The 20,166-nt window shown below is 42.1% G+C and overlaps 1 protein-coding gene across 3 annotated transcripts in view; it reads right to left on the bottom strand.

The window, feature by feature from the left end:
- MLLT1 (MLLT1 super elongation complex subunit) overlaps nucleotides 1-20,166 on the bottom strand; it is a 136,443-nt gene that overhangs the window by 45,223 nt on the left and 71,054 nt on the right. For all 3 annotated transcript variants that reach the window (XM_072113849.1, XM_072113852.1, XM_072113850.1), the window contains one exon: nucleotides 3,606-3,705. In XM_072113849.1, coding sequence (XP_071969950.1) covers nucleotides 3,606-3,705 — 100 coding nt within the window. The remainder of the gene's footprint in view (nucleotides 1-3,605; nucleotides 3,706-20,166) is intronic.

The following is a 20,166-nucleotide window of genomic DNA, read 5'->3' on the forward strand; positions in this document are numbered from 1 at the left end:
GTTCCTGCGTGGATATATCTGGCAGGAGTGCTTTTATGAGCTGCTGCATATATCTGGCTAGTTCTTTAGGAGGCACAGATTCTGGTATACCACGTAGTTTCACGTTGTTGCGTCTCGATCTATCTTCGAGATCTATAATTTTGGACTTCAATTGTGTGACTTTGTCAGCTTAATCATAATGGGTGTCAATAAGTTCGTTATGTGAGGTCACCACACTTCCCATCTTGTTTTCAATATGTTCTACTCTGTTCTCCACTTCGCCTGTTCACTTCGCCTTTGCCAGATTCAGATGCTGGCAAAGTTTCAAATAAATCTGTCCCTTTATTATTATTTCTCCTCCCCCCCCCCCCCCCCCCGGGTGTACAGTCCGACCCATCATTTTCACTCACTGGCTCCTGCAATCTTGGGCGTTGTTTTGCTGGGCTGCCATGATGTAAAGAGGGGGCAGATGAGCTTGCCGTTTTGGAACCTGCGGATTGAGGCCTTCTCTCCTCCTTGTCTGACCTCGGAGTTTGGCTCTCTTGTATATCTTCCCCATGGTGTAATTTTCCTCAGCCTCATCATTTAGGAGGTGCTGGATAGACTGTGCCGAGCTGGACCTCCTCACTCCGGGCGTGGTTCCCGCGGAGTGATCTACATGTGGTGGGGAGGCTTGAGATTCAAGGCGATCCGCCATTTTGGATTTCTACTCTGTTGTTCGGTAGAAAATCAGTGAGTTTACAGGGTCTCGGCCCTTGTTTTTTCCTCCTTGACACCATGGGGGATATTTATCCCCCCGAGAACCAAGCTCAGCTTCCCATCCATGCCTCTCTGGCACAGTCTGCAGAGCCGCTGCATCTATACCTCTCCTTGGCATCGTCAGAAATGCTGAAATGCTGCATCTGTAATGTCCCGAAAACTAGTCTGTACTGTATTCAGCATCTAATTTGCTACCTGACTGGTTGGGAAAGGTCTGACCTGCTACAGCTATCCAATCGTGATACTTTTCTGCCATCTACTATACCTATTCCTTATCCCATAGCACCATGTAGTGGCTCGAGGTTGAATATCATGTGCAATATGTTCTAACAAAGCAGGAGTTAATACTTATAATATTTATAATTGTGTGCAACCTTTTGTAACCGCTCCTCAAAGAACGCCGACTAGTTTTTGTACCAGCAAATAATAGTGACTTTTTTTTTGCAGTGTTTCAGGGTGTTCCCTGGCATGCCACTAACATGACAGGTCTCCCCTTCCCTTATCTACATTGCGGCGTCGCCCTCTGTGGAGGACCCATGGTCCTGTGGACCCGGCCACTGACACATAGTCCATATTACAGCCAGTCACTTTGTTCCCGGCGAATCTAGCTTCCCTCAAACTGCAGGCATGCCCTGGTGTGGAAACGTTGCATATAAGCCTCTTTTTGGCATGGTCTACTCAGCAACTGTATTTAAAGATTAACTGTAAAGGTTTTTTTCCCCACAAATCAATAGCTCTTGTGATGTAAAAGAACTTTGCCGATTATCTTCGTTACCTATATTCAGTAGTTTCTCTGATATCCCCCTCAGATTACTTAATTCCTGCGATGGCTGCTTCCTCTTCATGTAAGGCTTGTAAGCCATGTGAATCCGTACTTTTTTTTACACTCTCTTTCTGGGTCGGTTTGATGGGAGGGGAGGATCTGTTGCTCACTGCTCACAGAGGAGGTGGTCAAGGTACAAGATCCCCCTGTTCCCTATCAGTCCCTCCACCACAGTCTAAGAATCTATAGAACTTTCTCTGTCTCGCTCTGCATCTCATACTTATTACATGTCCCATGCTCCTCCATGTGATGGAAGCTGCCAGGCTGTCACCATATACATCTTATACACTCACCAGCCACTTTATTAGGTACACCATGCTAGTAACGGGTTGGACCCCCTTTTGCCTTCAGAACTGCCTCAATTCTTCGTGGCATAGATTCAACAACGTGCTGGAAGCATTCCTCAGAGATTTTGGTCCATATTGACATGATGGCATCACACAGTTGCCGCAGATTTGTCGGCTGCACATCCATTATGCGAATCTCCTGTTCCACCACATCCCAAAGATGCTCTATTGGATTGAGATCTGGTGACTGTGGAGGCCATTTGAGTACAGTGAACTCATTGTCATGTTCAAGAAACCAGTCTGAGATGATTCCAGCTTTATGACATGGCGCATTATCCTGCTGAAAGTGGCCATCAGATGTTGGGTACATTGTGGTCATAAAGGGATGGACATGGTCAGCAACAATACTCAGGTAGGCTGTGGCGTTGCAACGATGCTCAATTGGTACCAAGGGGCCCAAAGAGTGCCAAGAAAATATTCCCCACACCATGACACCACCACCACCAGCCTGAACCGTTGATACAAGGCAGGATGGATCCATGCTTTCATGTTGTTGACGCCAAATTCTGACCCTACCATCAGAATGTCGCAGCAGAAATCGAGACTCATTAGACCAGGCAATGTTTTTCCAATCTTCTACTGTCCAATTTCGATGAGCTTGTGCAAATTGTAGTCTCAGTTTCCTGTTCTTAGCTGAAAGGAGTGGCACCCGGTGTGGTCTTCTGCTGCTGTAGCCCATCTGCCTCAAAGTTCGACGTACTGTGCGTTCAGAGATGCTCTTCTGCCTACCTTGGTTGTAACGGGTGGCGATTTGAGTCACTGTTGCCTTTCTATCAGCTCGAACCAGTCTGCCCATTCTCCTCTGACCTCTGGCATCAACAAGGCATTTCCGCCCACAGAACTGCCGCTCACTGGATGTTTTTTCTTTTTCGGACCATTCTCTGTAAACCCTAGAGATGGTTGTGCGTGAAAATCCCAGTAGATCAGCAGTTTCTGAAATACTCAGACCAGCCCTTCTGCCACCAACAACCATGCCACGTTCAAAGGCACTCAAATCACCTTTCTTCCCCATACTGATGCTCGGTTTGAACTGCAGGAGATTGTCTTGACCATGTCTACATGCCTAAATGCACTGAGTTGCCGCCATGTGATTGGCTGATTAGAAATTAAGTGTTAACGAGCAGTTGGACAGGTGTACCTAATAAAGTGGCCGGTGAGTGTATAGTGTTCACTGGATTTACCTGTGGGGAACTATATGGACGTAATGCTAAATTACTTTGAGAGAGAGCATTATGGGATCTGTGGGCAAGCCAACTGCCCTCAGCATGAGGGCACAGATGGACAGAGTCTCTGTCTACTTCACCTCTGGTGAGAATAAATTTTGTCAGACGCTTTCAAACAGAACCTTTTTTTGCTATAACTTTTGAAAGAAAAGGACAAGCAGCACAAAGTAGGCATCGTTCTGTTTGTTTTTAAAGGGGGAATCACATATATACTAATTTGGTAAAATCACTATAGCTTTACAATTACGCTTTAACTCTCTCATGGGCATGCCTAGTTAGTTGTTATATCCAAGTTTCTCTACCTGTTAGGGAAGAAGTAAAAAAATACAGCGTTTGTGTGTCTTTTATCCACTGTTTGTGATGGGTAGAAGTTATTTGTTTAATTTGTCAGATTTTTTTTTCAATTACACAGCACCATGACAAAGGCAATGAATCAAGGTTTTCACAACTAACTAAAAAGTAAAGAGATCTTACCTTGTTATTAGAGTGAGGCATCTTTTGTATTGGCATACTACCACGGCTGGGGGCACATGAGCCATCACTACTGTCACTATCGCTGTCACTCAGACTCATCCTTTAAAAACAAAAGGGTGTAATATTTTATGTACAACCAATTCTGGCACAACCTCCGATTAGCCGAGAATCATAAAAGGTACAGTTCACATCTGTTAGATCTTCCGTTATTTACTTCAGCTATTTTAAGTAAACCCGAGCAGGGGAAAACATGGAAAAGCTGCAAGTCTTTTTATTAAACCTTACCTATGTATAGTTGCTAGAAAGACTCACCCCTGTTCTTTGTGTTATATAACACCTATTTTTGTCTCAAAATAATGGAGAACTGAGCTTAATATTTAATGCTTTACTGATGCAGTGTTTTTAACTCCCCAAATAAGGCTGGCGCACAGATGACACCTGTGTTTCATCAGTACTTTTACAAAGCCCCATGAACTGCTTTAGAAGGGCAAGACCTGCTCTGAGTTTTTTCTCAGGGGCAATGGGCTGTGAAATCCTTAGCTGTGTGTATGAGACCATAGAAAGATAGGAGAACATGAGCAAGCTGCAAAAACAATGGCTAGCACATGTATACACATTGAATTGTCAGATTACTTGCTATGCCATGAACGCTTAAAAAGGGAACCTGTCAAAGTAACCCAGAATAAATAGTTAATGAAAAACTATACTTAAAAAGAATAACCCTGATCCCCAAATGGTACCTTTCATGGCTGCAATGTTAAACACATAATTTTTTTACTCAAAAGCCTGGGAACAAAGTGGGGTGTGCGTGTATATTGCACTCTCCCACCAAGATAGAATACATCAAAAATGACAAATGGACAAACAGAGCGCTCTCCTCGTGCATCAAACGATAATTAAGTGGCTTTTCCTGTAATGTGATTAGACTCTCACTTGGTGCAGTGAAATGATGTAGCTGTTCACTAATAGTCACGTCCCTTCCAGGGTCACCGGTGGACCGTTTTCAACATAAAGATCACACCGATATTCAAAATCATGTGTGGTAAGCGCTTAAGATAAAATCCAGACTCACGATATTAAACTCAATATTGGATTTTATGGATAAAATTGTGACGCGTTTCGGTCCATAATTTGGTCCTTCCTCTTAGCTGTGTCCCCTTTCCCTTCCTTTTCACTTAACAATTAAAAGGAAAACAAAAATAAAAGGTTATTTTCAATATTACCCTGAAAGGCCCTTTCTGGTGACCCCCAAGAGGTCACTGGGCTCTCCCATTACTCTATTCTCTCAAATTATAAAATTGGCTGGAGGGCGGTGGAGGCTGGAAATCAGATCTTAGTGTCTGTTATTTACATTGACTATACATGATGTGTATTGTTTATGTTGTCATATTTTATGTATCTTATTTCATGTGAAGAGGACTGTGTTGCTGGCTTGTCCGTGTTCCTGCTACCAATAAATTATGGGGTTGGATATGAAGTTATATTCATAGGTTCTCTGTCAAAAAGGGACGCTCAAAAAAACATGGTCTGCTGCAGTAACCTCCTTCCAGCTCAGTAAAATAACATATGGCTAAGCAAGTAGAGGCAATTGAAAAATTGGAGATGTATACCGTGCTGCCTTAAAGAAGAAGCCCAAACAAGCCAGTATTTTCAATGGTTTTATTGGTATAAAAATAAAATTCAGAACTACGCGCTTCGAGAGAATACCGCTCTCTTCCTCAGTTTCATAATAATGCACTACAAAAACATATATAAAGCAATAATCATTCATAAGAATGGGCCCCGGTGCATGGTGAGGGCTAAAAATTCAAATCACCCTCCTTTCCCTACAACTGATATATATATTAATAAACAGTAAAAATCATAAACACATTAGGTATCGCCGCCTCGAAAATGCCCGCTTTAACAAAATATGTTTTTTCACTGCGTTAAACCCGTAATGGAAAATAGCACCCAAAGTCGAAAATGGCATTTTTTTGTCATTTTGAAAAATATTTAAAAAATCAATTTTGAATTCTGATTAAAAAATGGAAGTGAAAAAACTACAAAGGGCCAGGTTGTTAACTAATAAAGATAGATTTACTTAGGTTCAATTATTTAGATAACTATTTTTTTTATATTATTTTTGAAAGAAAAGCACTTTTTATTAATGAAGCTAACATTAAATCACTCAAATACATAAGAATGTAGAATAAGAATGTCAAAGTGTCAGAGAATGTTTGGGGCTGGCAATCTTAATTATCAACTATCACAAGCAACCTATAATGCTTGAGGGCAGGTGTCAGGATCCTTTTTGGCTGAGAGCCATGAATGCCACAAATTTTAAAATGTAATTCTGTGAGTGCCATATAATTTGTTTAAAAGTAAATACAAGTAAATGTGTGCATTTTATAAAGTAAGAACTTCATCTGTATTCAGGAGCTCTCTGACTGATGCAGCTGCTGGTTAACAGCAGTGGTTTAAAATGGCGCTGCTGCTTGTGATCCACACCACAGGAAGCTATCACCAGGATACGAGGCACCCACTCTCCTGATTGCAGCTAGGGCGGTGCTTGAATGAGAAGAGCTCAGCTGCTGCTAGATTGGGGTGAGAAGAACGCCAGCTGACAGCGCGGGAACTCCCTATACCCACTGGTGAGCTTATTGGCAGTTAGACGAGTGGTCACTCGTTTGGAGTCTTTTAAATTTGTTTATGGAAGTCAGGGAGGTTTTAGAAGTTTTCTTCTCTCCTCGGAGCTGATTTACTATATATCCGGAGCTATGCATGTCCAGGCCACATGCCCATGAGAATGTTTTATATTTTTTAGCATTATTATTTTATTTAATTAAAGGACACCTGTCATCAGGTCTGTGTCACTAGTCCTGTCACCACTACCTGTTGGAGCAGCTCACAAGGATCCCATCCCAGCCTTTATCTAGTTATTTCATACATTAATCATTGTAAAATCATCTTTTCTTTATTATGTAAATGAGGCTGGTCAAATGGTCAAAGGCAGTGATGTCACCCCTGTTCCCCTCCACCTGCTCATGTCTGTTTGTAATGTATAGTAAAGAATTGTTAGTGTGTGTGTGCTGCATCTACTGACATGCTGCATCCTCCTAATACACAGACATCAGCTACACAAGCACCTTACATGTTCTGCTATAACATGGCTGCATCCTGGAGCTGTTGTATCTTTCACATACACATGCACACACAGGCTGCAGGGGGCGTGGCCACCAGCAAGCACATGGAGGAGCCATTAAATCATTATACAGGCTGTCAGTCAAGCACGGGGGGGGGGGGGGGGGCTGTACCTCCCACTCATGAATAAGCTGGACAGCTTGAATATGCTAATGACTCATTGGACATTTCACAGGTCATTTGCATACAGCTTTAGGACGTCAAGTTTACAGGCATGTAGAGGGACAATGAAGGGATAGAGGCAATTCTATCTAATGGCAGTTTATGAAAATATATTTAATTTAGGGGGGTTATTTTGCATGATGGGTTCTCTTTAAAGATTTGTCTTCAAGCCAGATTCAGCCATCAAAAGAGCCATTGGGCTCGCAAGCCGTAGGTTCTCTACCCCTGCTATAGGGGGAAGACATGTTACAGAGGAAATGATTAAACATCTTTAGAGATCTATGGGTATGAAAAATAAATCTGGCAGGTGGATTTGTGAAATACCACTATGCTGGGTGAGTTGTAAAGCTTATATAGTCCCTTGCCCATAAATGAAATTAGGCATCAAGAAGGAATAGACAAACTATTTAATACATATAGGGGTGTATATCGGAGATATGTAAAGGTGTGGAGAAGGAATTAGAACAAATAGAAAAAGGGAACAATTCACAGGCTTTTACGGGGGACTTCTGTAAATGGAGATGAAGGGGCAGATTTATTAAGCTGTCTGAAAGTCAGAATATTACTAATTGCCCATGGCAACTAATCACAGCTCCTTTTTAAAATATTCATGAGAAATGGTAAAATGAAAGCTGAGCTGTGATTGGTTGCCATCGGCAACTACAAATATTCTGCCCAGAAGAGTTTATTCATACGGTATCATATTATATAGTTTCATTGAGACTTGATGGGTGTAAGGTGGATAACTTATGTATCCAATAAATTGCATACCTTTGTTTAGTCTGTAGCGAGACCAAAAATTAGTCTATTCTATTTTAGTAATCTGTATCTTCCCTTGCTCCCGTATGATCCATGCCTTTAAAAAGGGCATGTTTGGACAAACTTGTTTTTAATGTTAGACCTCTGGTTAATGAGCAGTTTATGTAGGGGTTGTATTGTTAGCTTCAACATGGTTTTTGACAAGAACACGTGATGTCGTAAATAACGCAACTTGTGTTAGTTAAAGGGAACCTGTCACCAGGAGACCCATTTTTAACACTCCCCTAGTCCCCACAGAGCATAGTACATACACTGCCAAAGTGTTTTTGTATTAAAAATTGGTTTTACAGAAAAAAAGATATGTTATATAGTACCTTTCATTATCATCTGCTGTGTGACTAGGCAATTGCCTTTTGGGAGGGACTGGAAAGGAGCAGCCCCCCACCCTTGGGGAACAGCTTCTCCATGTGACCTTTTCAAATATATGAAAACATCCATCACTGGGCTTAGCGATGCCCCCTGCTGCTCTACAGCCAATCCCGAGTGTGGGGAGTTATTCATACATTTGAAAAGGTCACATGCTTCCCAAGGGTGGGGGGGGGATCTGCTCCTTTCCAGCCCCTCCTAATTGGCAACTGCCTTTTCACACAGCAGATGCTAATAAAAGGTACAATATAACATATCTTTTTTTCTGTAAAACCTATTTTTTATACAAAAACACAAAATGGGTCTCCTGGTGACAGGTTCCCTTTAAATCTATTTTTAATACTAACCACTTAACGACCTGGGCCTTCTTTATTTTTTCATTTCCATTTTTCACTCCCCACCTTCAAAAATCTATAACTTTTTTAGTTTTACACATATAGAGATCTGTCACGGCTTGTTTTCTGCGTAACAAATTGCACTCCAAAGTGATGGTGTACTGGGAAGCGGGAAAAGGATTTCAAATGCAGTCAAAATAGTGAAAAACCGCATTTGGACCGTTTTCTTGAGGGCTTGGATTTTACAGCTTTCACTGTGCGCCACAAATGACAGGTCTACTCTCTGAGTCGGTATGATCATGGGGATACCAAATTTGTATAGGTTTTATGTTTTCGTACATTTACAAAAATAAAAACCTCCTATACAAATTATTTTTTATTTTTCCATATTATGGCACTAATAACTTTTTCATACTTCGGTGTACGGAGCTGTGGATGGGATCATTTTGTGTGACTTTTGATGACGTTTTAAATGCTACCATAATTAGGACTGTACGACCTTTTGATCACTTTCTATAGATTTTTTTTTTATTTTTCATCCCCTTTTGGATTGAATGAGGCTACAGAAACTTATTTGATACACATTCTCGTGCTCCAAGCCTTGCGCTCATCACCTATTCACATCACATGTTGAGTGGGTTAACCAATTAGAAAAGAGTAGTCTGACACTTTCTGACTTCTTAGGGAAATAATCTGAGCCTTGTATTGACAATCCTGGACTTCAAGCCTCGCTTTCATCACTCACCCACATTGCATGACCAGTGAGATAAACAATCAGAAACAAAAAAAAAAAAAAAAACACTTGCCGATTATCTCCACAAGTGTCAACATCATGAGTTCCAAAGTCTATTGTCCTCTGATACACCAACAGAAGAAATAAGGTTACTATTTGATAAAACTAACACTAGGTCCAACTATGTGAAATGATAAATCCCGCCTACAAATGGGTGGTACAATTAAAGCGTAGTCAGTTCATAATCCCTAGCCTTGAACACACATCCACTGACCTGATTAAGATCCCACAGCTGTGGCGCGAAACATGTCTGTGTTGTAAACATTTTTATTGCTACAAGTTGCTTGATGTGTATTTATATACACTCACCGGCCACTTTAATAGGTACACCTGTCCAACTACTCGGTAACACTTAATTTTTAATCAGCCAATCACATGGCAGCAACTCAGTGCATTTAAGCATGTAGACATGGTCAAGACAATCTCCTGCAGTTCAAACCGAGCATCAGTATGAGGAAGAAAGGTGATTTGAGTGCCTTTGAACGTGGCATGGTTGTTGGTGCCAGAAGGGCTGGTCTGAGTATTTCAGAAACTGCTGATCTACTGGGATTTTCATGCACAACATCTCTAGGGTTTACAGAGAATGGTCCGAAAAAGAAAAAACATCCAGTGAGCGGCAGTTCTGTGGGCGGAAATGCCTTGTTGATGCCAGAGGTCAGAGGAGAATGGGCAGACTGGTTCGAGCTGATAGAAAGGCAACAGTGACTCAAATCGCCACCCGTTACAACCAAGGTAGGCAGAAGAGCATCTCTGAACGCACAGTACGTCGAACTTTGAGGCAGATGGGCTACAGCAGCAGAAGACCACACCGGGTGCCACTCCTTTCAGCGAAGAACAGGAAACTGAGGCTACAATTTGGAAATTGGACAGGGGAATATTTTCTTGGCACTCTTTGGGCCCCTTGGTACCAATTGAGCATTGTTGCAACGCCACAGCCTACCTGAGTATTGTTGCTGACCATGTCCATCCCTTTATGACCACAATGTACCCAACATCTGATGGCTACTTTCAGCAGGATAATGCGTCATGTCATAAAGCTGGAATCATCTCAGACTGGTTTCTTGAACATGACAATGAGTTCACTGTACTCAAATGGCCGCCACAGTCACCAGATCTCAATCCAATAGAGCATCTTTGGGATGTGGTGGAACGGGAGATTCGCATAATGGATGTGCAGCCGACAAATCTGCGGCAACTGTGTGATGCCATCATGTCAATATGGACCAAAATCTCTGAGGAATGGTTCCAGCACCTTGTTGAATCTATGCCACGAATAATAGAGGCAGTTCTGAAGGCAAAAGGGGGTCCAACCCGTTACTAGCATGGTGTACCTAATATACCTAATAAAGTGGCCAGTGAGTGTATATTTTATCTTACAATTTAAAAATAAAGATTTTCACATTTTTTATTTACTTTAGGCTACATCCACACGATGTATGTCTGCTGTACCGTAGTACGGCGGACATACATCGGCGACAGCGAGAGGAGGAGGGGCAGAGCGCCCTCACCCCGCCCCCTCTCTATAGAGTAGCATAGGGTCCGTCCATGTATTCTGTCTAAAGATAGGACATGCCCTATGGAAGGGTATGGTGCTGCACGCGTGCTGCACTGTACGGTGCCGTGAGGCCATTGTGGTGTATGGGGGACGGCCCCCATACATTTTTGTGAATGTAGCCCAATTGTGAAAGTATCAGATTGGTATTAAACCTTTAAACTAAAAATAAAGATATCTCCCCTTATTGGATTCAAGAAGATAAGCATCAAGTAAACGTCCTAAACCACTTTTTCGAGTCTCATTGAGGATCCTATACTCGAAGTATACAAATTGCACAACAGTATGTGAAATTGATTGTTATTCAGTGTTGCTTTTTAAGTGGACAGTTTGATTTCACAAAAGTTTGATCCACTTGGAGTTATTTTGTGTTGTTTATATGTTCCCTTTATTTTTTTTGAGCAGTGAATATTCTATCTGGGTCCCCAATATCATAAGTAGACATGTGCTCCACCAATTATCTGGACTGCTGAATAACTCTTCACCCAGTGGGGCACCATTAGGATATGAATGGCCGCTCTTACGCTCTTAAAAAAGCACTGTTCTTCCCTCTTGATCTTACCATTATCCTACTATACACTAACTGCAAACATAACCGGGTCGCAACCCAGGCACTCCAAGTCGATCAGCAAATAACATGCAGCTTTACGTTTAGTAGCATACTGACTAAAAGATTTTTCGTGCCAGTCATCCCATGATAGTGCCTCTGGAGCCTCTGCCTCACATGGCTCCTGCGCTCGCTCACCTACCTCGCCAAGGGCTGCAGAAGATTACTGTTAGCAGCAATCCAACAATCTAAAACCGCCTCGATGTGGGGCTTTCGAGGAATGACATGCAATGGCTGTGGGTAAGGGCGAGTAAGACTGAATAGCGAATTTCTCTTCTGGATGATACTTCAGTTCCTGTTCGTTTAATAAAAAGAATGGTGGCTCAGTGGGAGCAATACTCAGATGAGTTGGAAAATTGCCTTCAGCATAACACCGGAGGATACTTTGGCCTGCTGGAGCACCTGGATGGTGATGACCCAGTGAGCTACATGGCTGAAGGAGATGCTACCGGAGGCACAGTTTTCACCTGTTATTGCCCTCAAGGAGCGCATAGTGTCTTGTCTTCCGCCAACTGGAACTCCTCCACGTCTACTACTATGGCTCAGTAGCCACAATCGAAACGCGGCTCTGAAAGCAACTCACCGCCAGGGGCCATTGATGTACCAGAACTCTTCCATTACCATCTTTCCGGATTTTTTGAGTTAAGAAACGGCTCAGAATTACAGCTTGCATATTAGATGTTTCCTCCTCGTCCAAGGGTAGTGGCACAATGACAAGACAGACTTCTTCACCTCGCCAGCTGACGCAGATGCCTGGTTGAATACTCTAGACTGACATCAGCATAATTTACTTCCTCTAATGCCTTTAATTGGAATTTCTCCATATTCTGCATATTCAAAGTCTGTAAATGGGACTCTTTACTGCCATTCTGTTGGAGAGACCATGGTCAGATTAGGTCGCTACTGAGGTGTGTACTAGCCTGGCCAGACAGTATGATTTAAGGCTAGCAAACGCTCTTCAGTTAATTTACATATTAAAATAAAGTTTTAAAAAAGTTATATTAGGTTCCAGGATTATTAAATTACAGATTAGGGCAGAGGCAGGCATGAGGGATCTACCATCAGATGTACTTCTGATAGATTCCTTGAAGTTACTAGTTTGCAGTACAATATTCTGGTATTCTTGAGTGCAAAAGGAAATAAAAGAGATGAAGCAGTACTCCTGGAAAAGGCTGGGTGCTTATTCACCCAATGTGGAAGGTGCGACATTTCAGCCCCTCAATGGTGCCGTTTTCAAGCTGGTATTCTGGAGTAAGTTGCTATCACACACTGACTACACCCTGTTATTTCATAGTATCATAGCTAAGACACATGTCCATCAGGTTCCACCAAGGAAGGGAAGGGATTGGATGAGGAAGGGATTTAGGGGAAACAATTCTATATAACATGACAATGTGAGAGTATGGCAGCTCTCTGCTGTCCATACTGTGACAAGCGCCTGAGGCAGGCTATTCCACAGATTTACAGTTCTCGCAGTAAAGAAGCCCTGTCGCTTCTGGTAATTAAACCTTGTTTTCTCTAGACAGAGATAATCTGGAACAACTTTCGGACATATTTTTTGTATGGACCCATCAGGAACCTGACTACTCGCTGACTGGATTTGAGTTGGGTTCAGGAAGGGGACCTGTGAGTGATATAGCTGCCACCACTTGTCATTTATAGGCTGACAAAACACTCAGGATATATTATGCACCAATATTTGATTGGTAACGTCTCCTCAGAGTTATGGAATCGTTAGAACACACGAAGGCTGTTATTAAATGGACGTTTAATATCAAAAAGAGAGTGCTTACAATTATACAAAAAGGATCACACATTAAATAGACAAACATACAATGCAAAAAAAACTGTTTGGTAAAATTAAAAAAAAGGATAAATAACAGAACAGAACTTAATACATTACGTGACATTTTAATTCCAGTGCCTGGGGAAGCAGAAAGGTCTGATCAAACTGTCCACCTGGGACCCCCAAAGAATGACATTTTTAGATGGAGACTTTAATGTAAATAGATTCGAAGATTCCCTGTCCATCTCCCCTCCCCCTGCTTGTGATGACATCAAGAGGCCTGGCATAGGATAATTGCCTTTTATTACTACGAGGTGTAAATAAACCTTGTATGCCTCAGAATCTTTCTTGTCCGATATCTTGCCCTGCGGGCATCCTTAACGCTTAAATGTAATTCCAGCTTTTTCCTCATAATGCCCCACACGCATACATACTATGCATGATGAGTTTAGTGGTAATAGTTTAGGGGTTATGTAATTGCTCCCTGTTGTAGTGAAGCCAACCCTTCACCGTTGACATATTTACTGCAGAAGTCTACTTGTAATTATATGGACATTGGTTAAACTAAAAATTGGATAATACCAGATATTCCTTTGATGTAAAAATCGAGATAGTGACCTTTAGAGAGCAGGCCATAACCTATGGTTGAACTAGTGAAAGGATGTAGAAGGGCTCATTTTCCCAATCAATTTTATGAGGGGGTCTGGGTGATCATTTCCCTAGCCTGGTCCTGTGTTTATATAAGAATAGCAGACAAATTTTAGAGTCGCTCTCTCATTATTTAGATTTTATTTATATAATTTAACCCCTTACTATTTAATTAAATAACCCTGTAATTAACCCCGTACTATTAAGGCATGGCGGAAAGTGACACGATGATTAGGGAAGATGGCAACTGTCCCTGAAGGCCACTCACGTTGCCTCGTGGACCGGAAGGGTTTCGTCTCACCCCCTGATTTAGGATCGCTTGCACCTTTCTGGGCACCACCAGTGTGATCCTCAATTGCTGCTGCTACAGTAAGATCTCACTTCTGTGAGCTTTTTTTTTTTTGGTGTCATCCCTAATATCCAAAACCCTGTTCCTGAACCCTTCCTTTCTTCCTTGTGTGTGTCCTTTGACTCCATTTTTTTTTTTTTTTTAAATCTTTTTTTCCCCTGCACAGACACAGTCGTTGTATCCTGTAGGCTGGGCACTTGTGTGGGATCAGCTGCACCCACTTCTGGATAAGGGTTACCACCTCGACGTGGATAACTTTTATACCAGCGTTCCCCTATTCCTGTCTCTCAGTTGCAAAGGTTCTGTAGTGTGCGGCACTGTATGCAAAAATCAGAGAGGTCTCCATGGATCCCTTGTTAGGCAGTCAGTTAGAAAGGAGGACATCAACCACCATTCATGGCGACCCCAGCACCCTCGCCACTGTACGAGGTACCACCACTACTGCCCCCAAGCCAGGCTGCATCTTGGCTTACAAAAAAAATACATGGGTGGGGTTCATCTGTCAGATCAATCGCTGAAGCCATAAGGTGGCCTCTGGGAAACAAGGATATGGTATAAAAAGCTGGTTGTGTACATTGTACACATGGCACTGTACAACCCTTGCATGCTGATCCAATGTGCAGGTCATGCCATATCATTCATCCATTGTCAAGAGGTGGTGATTAAGGCATTAATATTTTGACAGTAAGGACAAGGCCTCTGGATTAAATGTCCCCCCTGTTGTGCCAGGGCAAAATTGTACCGGTTAAGTGCCCCAGACTGCATCTAAATGCATCAAACTGGGGGTTAGGAAGGACACTATATACCATTGGAAGACCTGCCCTAACAAACCTGGCCTCTGCATGAAGGAGATACCATACTACTCCTGAATAATAAAAATTTATTAAAATTTCCAAAATTAATTGCAATTTCCATCTTGGGCATCCAATGTACATTATATTTGGAAATCCACCTGTATGTTCAAAATGCTCACTACACCCTTTGTATTACACTACACCCCATATTTGCACCTTGTTAAATTCTTCAAAAGGGGTGTACTTTCCAAAATTGGGGTCACTTTTTAGGTTCTACTCTGTTTACTACCACTAGGGCTCTCCAAATGCATTTTAACACATGTAAAGGATTTCTGGGTTCTAAAACACAAACATCCCTCTTTTCCTCTACTGCGCTCCCATATAACATTTTATCTGCACATGTGGGGCAATTCTACTTTTGGCAGAAATAGTTTTACACATTGTTTCATCTATTATCCCTTGTGGCTTAAAAAATGTTGGGGTAAAAGTGACTTTTTTGGAAAATGTTTCACCTTTTTCCTTTTTGGGGTCTAATTGGATCATACACCTGTAGAGGAAAATACACATACTACACCTTGCTAAATTCTCAAAGAGGTGTACCACTAGGGCTCTCCAAATGCATCCTGACACATTAAAAAGTATTTCAGCCATATTTGTCCTCCAAAAACTGAACAGAGCTGTTTCCCTTCCAAGTGCCACCATGTGCCCGTATAGCAGTGTAGTGACAAAATGGGTATTGGTATACTCAGGAGAAATTGAACCAAACATTTTGAGATGCATTTTCCTTTTTAACCCCTTGTGAAGGTGCAAAATTTAGTGTTCAATGAATATATTGTTAAAAAAAATTATTTCTGTAATTTCACTTCATTTATTTTTCATGCTCATGAAATGCTTAAATTGTTAACAAACTTTCCAAAGGTTGTTTTGAATATTTTGAAGGGTGCAGTTTCCAAAATGGTGTGATTTGTGGGGAGAGTTCTATCATAAAGGCCTTAAAAAGTCACTTCTAACTAACTTGGTCCCTCCAAAAATAGGTTTAGACGATTTTTGTGAAAATCTGAAAAATCACACCTAAATGTTATACGCCTGCTTACATCCTAAAAAAGGAAATGATGTTTGAAAAATGATGCCAAGTTAAAACAGATATATGTGTTAGATATCAAGTTATTTTGAATTTGGAAAACATAATTCCAAATGGTGAAAGTCTTCACCAAATTTCCATTTTCATAAATAAATACTAAAAATATTGCCTAAATTTCTTCAATAACATGAAAAACAATGTGTCACGAAAAAACACACAATCTCAAAATTACCCAGATAAAGTGTTCCAAAGTTATTACCACATAAAAGTGACACGGCAGATTTTTTTTTTTTTTAAAAAGTGCTGTGTCAGGAAGGTGAAAATGGCCAAGAGTTAGTGGGTTATTTATGTCCCCTCTTAGTTGTCTCTTCTTAAAGACTAAATAAATCTAGTTGTTTTAAATCTTTCCTCATAACCGAGACCTGATACTGGATATTTCAGCAAGACAATGATCCAAAACACTGCTCCAAATCTAGCCAGGCATTCAAGCAGAGGAACAATTACAATGCTCTGGAATGGCCATCCCAGTCCCCAGACCTGAATATTATTGAACATTTGTGGGATGATTTGAAGGGTGTCCAGAGGTCGCACATATATTTTTCCAGAAGGGTAATAATACTCCTCTCACAATTTTTGAGGAGTATTTTTAGTCAATGAGGAGTATACAAATGAACAACTCCTAGGCATATATAGTGTTAATAGACGTCTATTTATAAAATTAAGACAATTCTAGTAATTTTAAGGTTGCTGTCAGTCACATGGTGTGCCCTTGGACAGTTCTTGGTGTGTTTTTGCAGGTTTATCATGCGTTTGGCTGGTTTGAATCCTGTATAAACATTTTCGCAGCTGCTTAAACTTCCACAAATGTAGAAAAACGGATTCAAAACAGCCAAACACATGGTAAACATGCAAAACGTTTAAAAGCGTACCAAGAACGGGCCAAGAATGCACCACCTTATAGCCCCCTAAATGGTGCATTAAATAAAAGGGGGCCATCCCTTTTTTTTTGTTATGTTCTTCTATTTACATCACAGATAAGCGATCTTATGGTAACAGCAAATAGGATCACTGTAATGACTCATCTGCACATGGCAACCTTCCTGCATGTCTCTCACCCCCTCAGCACTCAGCATGAGCGTTGTATACAGGGCTGCTGTGACTGGTTACTGATGATATTGGCCCCCTATCACAGTACAGGATCAGGATCACCACCTGCAGCTCCATGGGATCTAGAGCCAGGGAGAGCAGCGCGACGATGATGATGCCACACAGGGAGCAGCAGCTTTTGCTCCTCCAGCGCCGACACGTTCGGGGGTGCTTGGCACTTATTTCACTGTGTAGGGTGATATGGGTGAATCATGAGCAACTTTTCTCCAAACTCCCTCTAATAGGTGGGGTCACAGTTACACATTGGGGCTTATTTACTAAGGGTCTGCGGACGCACTTTTGTCGGGCTTTCCGATGTATCTAACAGGGGATCGTGTTTTGCACGCGATCGGATATTGGTGCAGCTGCGACAGAAATCGGGACGATCTGGACTGAGCGTGGGATTTAACTTTCAAATTGTGTCGCAAGCCCCAGCACTTACATGCACCAGGGAGAAGAAGATGAACTCCGGGGACTTGAGTGGGGGAAGCAACACATGCAGGATATCGGGCGCACGATCTTAGTGAATTATTGTTGGACAATGTGAACTCCTCGGACAGGTAAGTAAATGTGCCCCATTGTGCCTGATGTGGGGAAACAACCATATCCTAACCCTATAGATAAGCTCTAATGCTATAGGAGGAGCCCTGCAAAATGGCCTGGCACCGCAACAAGAGGAAAGGGGGGCAGTCCTCCCTTCACACAATTCTAACTTATGGTGCCGGCTAGCAGCACTGAGCCCGCCTCCGAACAGTAATGCATATTGCACATTTTCTGTTAGCACAATAAACCTCAATTCAATGCTGAAATATTACTGTGTCCATCAATTATTAGCTATATAGAACTGAAATTTGAAAACCCAAATTTTGATACCGAAGAATGATTAAGATTAATACGGGTGCCCAACTTTTTTTTTATGACTGTACATCCCAAGAGTCCATACCACTTTTGATACACAACAAGATCTTGCTGGCTTTAGAGGCAGCTGTTATTTAATTTATGATGGGAACAATCATACCCTAACCCTATAGATAAGCTCTATTGTTATAGGAGGAGCAGAAGCCGCAGAGTGTGAATTGTGCACAGTGTCTGCTGACTCACGACTTTGTCCAGTACCATTTGGAAGTACATACCGGGACCGGGGGGTAGAGAAGGGGAGCCTGTTCCTCACCCTGCTTTGAGTGAGCGGGACCTCCAGAAGCAGCTGGATATGAGGAGGTAATGGGAGCCCTGCAAAATGGCCCGGCACCGCAACAAGAGGAAAGGGGGGCGGTCCTCCCTTCACACAATTCTAACTTATGGTGCCGGCTAGCAGCACTGTGCCCGCCTCCAAACAGCTCCCAGGGCTGGCCTCCAGCCTGTATTATGGAGGCTCATCTGCCAGCCCAGTACCAATCTTTCTAGCTATTCCCTGGTCTGCCGTAGTGGTCGGGCCACGCTTGCTAAGGGGAGACTGCAGGAGTGCAGGCTGAGCGCGCGCTGCAATTCTGCAAAGGAGGGAAACATCAGTGGCAGGATCGCAGCGCGCGCCGAACCGCTCAGCCTGCGCGCTACAGGAAAATAATTGCTAAGCATACTTTTACGTATGGCAATTATTTTGGGGAGTAATGGCACCTCACCACACGTCCATGACGCGTGGTGAGGTGTTAATGCGACCTCTGGGGCTGTCCAAGCACGGCGACCATCCAACTTAACTGGAAATTGTTTTGTAAAGAGGAATGGTCAAACATATCTTCATCCAGGATCTCATTAAAAGCTACAGCAAGCGACTAGAGGCTGTTATTTTAGCAAAAGGAGGATCTAATAAATATTAATGTCACTTTTGCACCTGTCAAATTTTGTAGTAATGCATATTGCACATTTTCTGTTAGCACAATAAACCTCATTTCAATGCTGAAATATTACTGTGTCTATCAATTATTAGCTATATAAAACTGAAATAGCGGTTGCAAAACCCAAATTTTGATTCCGAAGAATGATTAAGATTAATACGGGTGCCCAACTTTTTTTTTTTTTTTATGACTGTACACCCCGAGAGTCCATACCACTTTTGATACACAACAAGATCTTGCTGGCTTTAGAGGCAGCTGCTATTTCCCAGATTTACTCCCCCAAGGACATATGTTGCATGTGGATTATTAGCCCCCAGATGCATAATCTTACATTTTATTTACATTGAACCTCATTTGCCAAGTGGATAACCAAATACTCAGTTTGTCCAAGTCACCAAAAATAATTTTCTCAAAGCTCTCCTAGCTTTGAGTATCAACCCACAAAGTTTCAGCCTCCTCACACTCTGATCACTTTATCATTCACAAATCGCTTTTAAGTCTCTTCTGACATAAAGACATAAACCACCTCCTCTCCTTTTGCCCCGTCTTTCCGAAAGTGTATAAAACCTTGAATATTAACACCCCCAATCATGTGATGCATCAGGCCATGTCTGCTAAAACGACAACATCTAACTGTTCCTCTAATACCAGTGCCTCAAGCACACCCATTTTGCTTGTGACACTTCTGTCATTTGTGAACCTACACTAATTTCCCAGTGTTATTTATTTGATATATAGTCATTTTACTGGCACATATTTCCTTACTATTGTATTGTAACATGTGGATCTCCCTATCCACTGTTTTACTCCCCCATTCACTGTCCACTTCACCACCCACCAACATAACCTGCCCACTCTCTGACCCGTCTACCCCTTTAACTTCTTCCACAGCAGCCCCCCTTACAGTACATGTAGGTGTAAGTTATCTGCAGAGAACAGCTTGTACCGCAATGAAAAGTCAGCCCACTTCTCTAGGAACCCAAATCTCTCTGCTCTACAGCAGCATCTGCGCCCACTGTATTCTCTGTGTAGTGCGTGGCACAGGTAGAATTCCAGAGAATACAACCTTGGAGGTCCTTCCTATAAGCTTTGGACCTACAGTAATTCT

The sequence above is a fragment of the Engystomops pustulosus genome, chromosome 1, assembly GCF_040894005.1.
Source record: "Engystomops pustulosus chromosome 1, aEngPut4.maternal, whole genome shotgun sequence".
Lineage (NCBI taxonomy): Eukaryota > Metazoa > Chordata > Amphibia > Anura > Leptodactylidae > Engystomops > Engystomops pustulosus.